The sequence below is a fragment of the Aplysia californica genome, unplaced genomic scaffold, assembly GCF_000002075.1.
Source record: "Aplysia californica isolate F4 #8 unplaced genomic scaffold, AplCal3.0 scaffold00037, whole genome shotgun sequence".
NCBI lineage: Eukaryota > Metazoa > Mollusca > Gastropoda > Aplysiida > Aplysiidae > Aplysia > Aplysia californica.
The window spans coordinates 1,798,087-1,804,633 of record NW_004797307.1 but is presented as its reverse complement, the minus strand read 5'-3'; the positions used below and the strand labels follow the sequence as shown (position 1 = coordinate 1,804,633).

Genomic DNA, 6,547 nt, shown 5'->3' with positions numbered 1-6,547 from the left:
AGTAGTAGTAGTAGTAGTAGTAGTAGTAGTAGTAGTAGTAGTAGTAGCAGCAGTAGCAGTAACAGTAGCAGTAGCAGTAGCAGTAGCAGTAGTAGTAGTAGTAGTAGTAGTAGTAGTAGTAGTAGTAGTAGTAGTAGCAGCAGTAGCAGTAACAGTAGCAGTAGCAGTAGCAGTAGCAGTAGTAGTAGTAGTAGTAGTAGTAGTAGTAGTAGTAGTAGTAGTAGTAGTAATAGTAGTAGTAGAAGATGATGATGTTGTTGAAGTTGCTTGTTTGTCTCTTTGTTAGAAAAGTTGATCGCTTGAAAGTCAACGGACCATAGCACGGTATTCTCTCTCTCTCTCTCTCTCTCTCTCTCTCTCTCTCTCTCTCTGTGTCTCGCTTGCTCTCACCCTCCTCTCTCTCTGTCTGTCTGTCTGTCTGTCTGTCTCTGTCTCTCCCCCTCTCTCTCTACCCTAGTCCCCCCTCTCTGTCTCACTCGTCTCCCCATCTCTCTCACCACCTTCTCTCCCTCCTTTTTCCTGTGTTCGGCGTTCCTACTACAAATCACGCACTCATCTTGTTTTCAGTGCTATCATCGTTATCATTCTTCTAGGCAAGTGTCTGTGTTATCAACCCAAATGCAACTTCTCAGCATTACTGGCTACGAGCATAATTTATTAAGAAATTACTCTCTTAAGAAATCAAAGCCTTTTAAAAAAAATTCTTTGAACGTATTGGAAATATTTGCCTTTGTAAAAAGCACTAGAATCTAACAATTGTATAATTTCCATATTATTATCATATTTTTGTTCCTGTCTCACTCCAGGATTGGTTGGTTACCGAAATCAACGCCCTCACAGCCACCTTTCTCCCACCTCGCATGCAGTGGTGGGTAGGTCTTGAGGACGAAGGAAAAGGGGAAGGCTTCAAGTACCCAGACGGGGGAAAAGCTAAGACGACAATCATGTACGTTAACTTGATGATGATGATGATGATGATGATGATGATGGTGATGGTGGTGGTGGTGGTGGTGGGGTGGTGGGGTGGTGGGGTGGTGGTGATAATGAAGATGATGATAATGATGTTCGTGTTTCCCCTCCTCTTGCCTTTTCGACTCATTGATTGTGTTCACCGCACCCTTCCGTTATTATATTCCTTACCTCCATGCATATGTTCCCCCCCCCCTCTCTCTCTCTCTCTCTCTCTCTCTCTCTCTCTCTCTCTCTCTCTCTCTCTCTCTCTCCCTCTTTTCCTTTCCCTCTCTCTGCCACCTCTGGCCCTAGTGTTTCTCTTTCTCTGGCCTTTCCGATTTGTGTTCACCGCACCCTTCTGTTATTATATTCCTTACTTCCACGCACCTTTCCACCCCCCTCCTCTCTCTCTCTCTACCACTTCTGGCTTTAGTGCTCCCTTCTCTCTGTCGATTCTCACCGCTCCTTTAAATATTCAGACATTTATGTACGCACTTTAGTTTTTATAGCCTGTGTTTACTTAGATTCTTGCCAATTATTTTTGTGAATGTTCCTGAGGAAGCCCGTTGAGGGCGAAACGTTGAACTGTGTATAATATATATTTTCTGGAAATACAACAAGGTCTTAACTGTTTTAATACCTTCTTTATACAATGATGATGATGATGATGATGATGATGATGATGATGATGATGATGATGATGATGTGTTTTTATTGTTGCTTATGGAACGCTTGCTTAAGTTGCTGTTGAGGTCACCTATTTGGCTAACATTAAATATGACAACAAAAAGTACAATGACAATGATAGCGGTATTCCAATAATAATTGATAATAATTGCATCTATTTTAAAAGTCATATTTATGCTCTACAGAAAGGCTAGTCAATCTGTTTAATTGCCAGCGCCCGCTCACTTTTGCCCCCTTAAGGAAGCTAAAACCCACGTCGGGCGATTCCAGCCACACACCAAAACTACCAAATCACCCAGGAGGCGTACGGTGAAAGCTGCCATTAATAGGTGCAAAAAAAATATTAAAAAAACTGACAGGATTTTTTGCGGTCTATGGCCGGGTACCCATTCTCACCCGAGAAGGAAAATTCGTGTAAAGTGTTTTTCCCAAGGACACAACATCGGGCCCGAACCCTCGAACCTGCAATCTTACAATTTCGCGTTCGGTCGCCTAGCCACTCGACCACAGACCCCGAACAGTGACTACATGCATTCAGCTGACATTGATTATAATAACGACAGTGGCGATGATAATAATGATGATAACAGTTTCGTAATATATTATCTTTCTTCTGAAAAAGACCTTGGGCCAGTGGTTCCATTCCGTCCGCCTCATCTAGTCCAGTCTGTGGGTCATACGTCAACGAGACCATGAACATTTCACCGTGCACCTCGTGGTTTGGACTCATCTGTGAGAGGGATAAAGGTATGTTACACAATTGTACGGTCTTTGGTTTTTTTCTTGTAGTTGTTGTAGTTGTCGTTGTTGTCATTGTTGTTGTTATTGATGTTGTTGTTGTTGTTGTTGTTGTTGTTGTTGTTGTTGTTGTTGTTGTTGTTGTTGTGTGTGGTAGCCTATCCGTTCGAAATGTTTGGAGCCCCGAAGAGCGTACTCTTCGCCAGGGTCACCGCCTCTCTTTGTTGTTGTTGTTGTTGTTGTGGTTGTTGTTGCTGTTCTTGTAATTTAAAAAAAAAGATAAAATTGTCAATGGAGCCTGTCCGAGTGTCACGAGATACTTGTAATAGAATGCATGTGGCCTACTACATGTACATCGGCTGATAATATTCTCTCTTCTCTGCTCAGAGCCTGAGATGAGAAGAACAAAAGTTTGGGAACTTGAGGAGTGATAACGATTTTTTTTATACTACATAGGTCCCATCAAACCTTTGTTTTTTTCTTCGCCTTTGTCCAGTTAGAGGGTCATGTTTAGGAAAATGAAAAGGGCATGCGGTGCAATGAGTAGGCCTACATTTCAACTTGAAAACAACAACAATAACAACAACAACAACAACAACAACAACAACAACAACAACAACAACAACAACAACAACAACAACAATGACGACGTCGGCAACAACTACAACAACACCAGAGAGGCTGTGGCCCTGGCGAAGAGCACGCCCTTCGGGGCTCCAAACATTTCGAACGGATAGGCTACCACACACACACACACAACAACAACAACAACACAAACAACACCACAACAACAACAACAAAGCTACAAAATACTAAACAAACTCCAAACAAAATTGATCTACCCCCCTCCCCACCCCAAGCAACAACACCAGCAACAGCAAACAATCCAATAAAACCAAACAAAATGGAAACATGAAAACAAAACAAAACAAGAACAGAAACACCCACCCCCACACCCTAAGATCGATTAGACCATTAAACAAAACTAACATATTTTTTTTTTTTTTTTACAAATAAACAACATCCGAATCAAAACCAACACAGGTAAAAAAAATCCAAGGTAAAACAGATAATAGCAAGAGAGGAGTCGCGTCTGCCTATGATAAAAAGAACTTCAAGACATTTGGATAACAAACTAGATTGAGTGGGTAATAAAAATAATAAAACCAATCCCGATAACCGGGGTATTTTGTGCTTTGAATTTCTAAGTTAACCCCGACTACAGAATGATATAAGTGTAGAATTCTGAGAGCTCGACTCTCAGAGTTGTCTAAGCTGTGGTGTAGCGGTTTGGTGCCTCCTTGTTGCACGCGAATGACCCTAGTTTGATTCCCGTGTGGACAGAATTTTAAAGCACGTCATGTAGGCCTATCTCGATCTTTCAGCTGGGGCGACGCGGGTATATCCCTCTCAATCCGGGTTTACTCTGGCAGGTCTATGCTAGACTCCTTAATGATCTAAACTGTGTACAGGGGCATTAAAAACATAATATAGAGTTATTAGAATAATACATTTATACAAAGTCAAGATAAGAGCATATGCCACTATTAACACAGCTGACGTCTAACTTCTTGACCGCTCGACCGACAATTACCCACATTAAGAAATATTGATTAACGGAAAAAGATATGTTAATTTAAACTATATAACTTTAGTAAATCATAATAATTAACCAATGCTTTTCGAGTAACCAACCTTAACGTAGGCTCTATATATAACATGCTGCATTAGGTTCTTACATCACGCCCCTCCCCATTACATCCTCCCAACACTCATTCTATCACACAAATACACACCCACGTACGCACGCACGCGCGCACGCACGCACGCACACACACACACACACACACACACACACACACACACACACATGTACGTACTCCCAAATAGCACAATGCTCTCCCCCCCCCCCCCCCCACACGCGCGCACACACGCACAGGCACACTCCCTTTTCTGAAAAATATTAAAAAGACTTCTGATTCAAACGTGTATTGTAAGCTTAGAAACAAGACCGCAATAATATGTAGCCATTGAAATTGGCCACTTTGACTATCTTAGCGAAGTCGGTTTCCATTTTCCAATGAGGCAATGAGAAGTCCGTCAACGGTGAGGACTAGGGCTAATGACTTTGTCTTCTGGACTATCACTGCAGGACTTTCAGATTCGTTTAATCTAGAGTTTCCGTGAGGAGCTATACATCTGATTTTATCTATTAATTCCCATTCTTGGAGCTCGATGATCAGTAGGCCTACGACTTTCCATAAAATGCTCATATAAAATCGTTGTGGTTTGTGGTTCGTCACGGTCACAATGACATCACACCGCTCCAGAATTCTGTGTCCGCTTGTGAATTCTACACTTAGAATTCTGTGAGCTTTGCAAAGCGCCAGCATGGCATGGAGTGTGATATACGCTATGAAAACCTGTTTCAAGCGCACCGTAGTCGATTATGGACTTAACAAGAGGTGCTAAAATCTATATATATATCATGTTTTTGATTCTTGGTTTTATTTTTGGCTTTTTACCCCCTCTACATTATAATGTATTTCCCAACATCTAGTCTTTTGGCTTTCCCTTCCTTTTTACCTTGTTGATGCAGGTATAATAACTTATTAATAAATATAACCCTCTTTTGTCCGCCCATACTTGCCTCTTTGCTCCTCTCTTTTTTCTGCATAATTGTAGGCTGTTTCTGCTGTTAATGTGCATTATGGGATGGAGGAGATGCCAGGTTTTTGAGGCTTTTGTTTCTAAGAACTCCAGAGAGAGAGAGAGAGAGAGAGAGAGAGAGAGAGAGAGAGAGAGAGAGAGACTGCACTTCTGTTGAGTGTAAAAAAAGGACCTGTTACAAAACTGATCAAACGATGGTCATGCTGTGTACGAGAGAAGAAAAACTGCTGTTCCCAATAGGGCTGACAAAGTGAAGAGTAGTGACAAATGAGGTGAACTGTAAATTCTTACATTAGTAAGTTACCAATAACATTTGCAAAATTTCCTTTATGGGGTTAAAAAATATTCTGTTAAATTAACTTTGGCATTATCCAGGACCCAGTCTTTGACTTAATGTCCTAGTTAGGAGTGAAATTGTTCAAATGAAAATCTAACCATACAGTGTTATGTCTGAAAGGAGCGAATTTCTGTGTGTGGAGAGATTCATAAGATGTTACCTTATCAATATTTCTACAGCTCTCCCTATCACTTGCAATACAGACGAAGGCTGGGTTTTCCTCAATGGAACATGCTTCAAGTATTACTCAGAGAAAGCAGGCTGGGAACAGGCCAGGTGATTTGTCTTTTGCTTTTACAACTGAACATGTCCAAGATGGCCACTCATTGCGGAGGAGGACAGTGTCATCTTAGACAGGAAGTCCTCTTGGGCAGTATCTGTTTAATTTATAAGAAACACAAGGCGGAAGAGGAAAGAGATTGTTAGTACAGATGGATTCACAGCTCAAAATTTCCTCCTCTTCAGGACAGTTGGCTATTTTCTTTTGAGAATAAATTGGGAAGAAAAAACTCCAGAAGTGATTTCTGCCTAAGAACACTCAACATGAAATCCTGTGAACTAAAGAAGCTGCTCTTAGCATGGAGCATACTTTTTTTCTCTCTATAATTTGTATGCCTAAGAACCCATCTAAAAATATGAATCTGCCTAAGAACCCAATTTGAACTTTGACCAATAAATATTCCTGAACTGCTTTACTGTACTTTGCTATGTAAGGAAAAAAGGAGAAGGTTTGGGCTGGACTAGTGGATGACGGAATTCTACTCATGCACACTTACACTCAACGTTTTTTTCAGTCAGGTTGGAGCCATGTAGAATGAGCTAATGGCTAAGTAGTTTGTGATTAGTACAATCAATTGTTCTTCTCTTGTGATCAAAGTTTTGTGCTTGTGTCATAAAAGTTGTCAATATAATTCTTTAAAAAATGTATGGGTATCAAACTAAAGATCATTTCAAACTCTTAAAGTGGGTGAAAACAGTATCCATCAGGCTGCTTTGACTTTAAAGTTATAGTCTCCTGAAGTAGATGAGGAAAAACAAACACACAGTTTTGAGGAAATTCAAAGTTCTGCTAGATATATCAAATGAGCTGAGTGTGACAAGATATTCTTTTTTTTATGTTGCTATACAAATATTATTCTCTCTCTCTCTCTCTCTCTCTCTCTC

General features: G+C 40.7%; 1 protein-coding gene across 1 annotated transcript in view; it reads left to right on the top strand.

The window, feature by feature from the left end:
• Window positions 1-6,547, top strand: part of LOC101849671 (macrophage mannose receptor 1) — a gene marked incomplete in the record, with an annotated part of 96,526 nt that overhangs the window by 11,268 nt on the left and 78,711 nt on the right. The window contains 3 exon segments of the mRNA XM_013091481.2: window positions 807-946; window positions 2,261-2,385; window positions 5,563-5,659. Of these exon segments, the coding sequence (XP_012946935.1) occupies window positions 807-946; window positions 2,261-2,385; window positions 5,563-5,659 (362 nt within the window).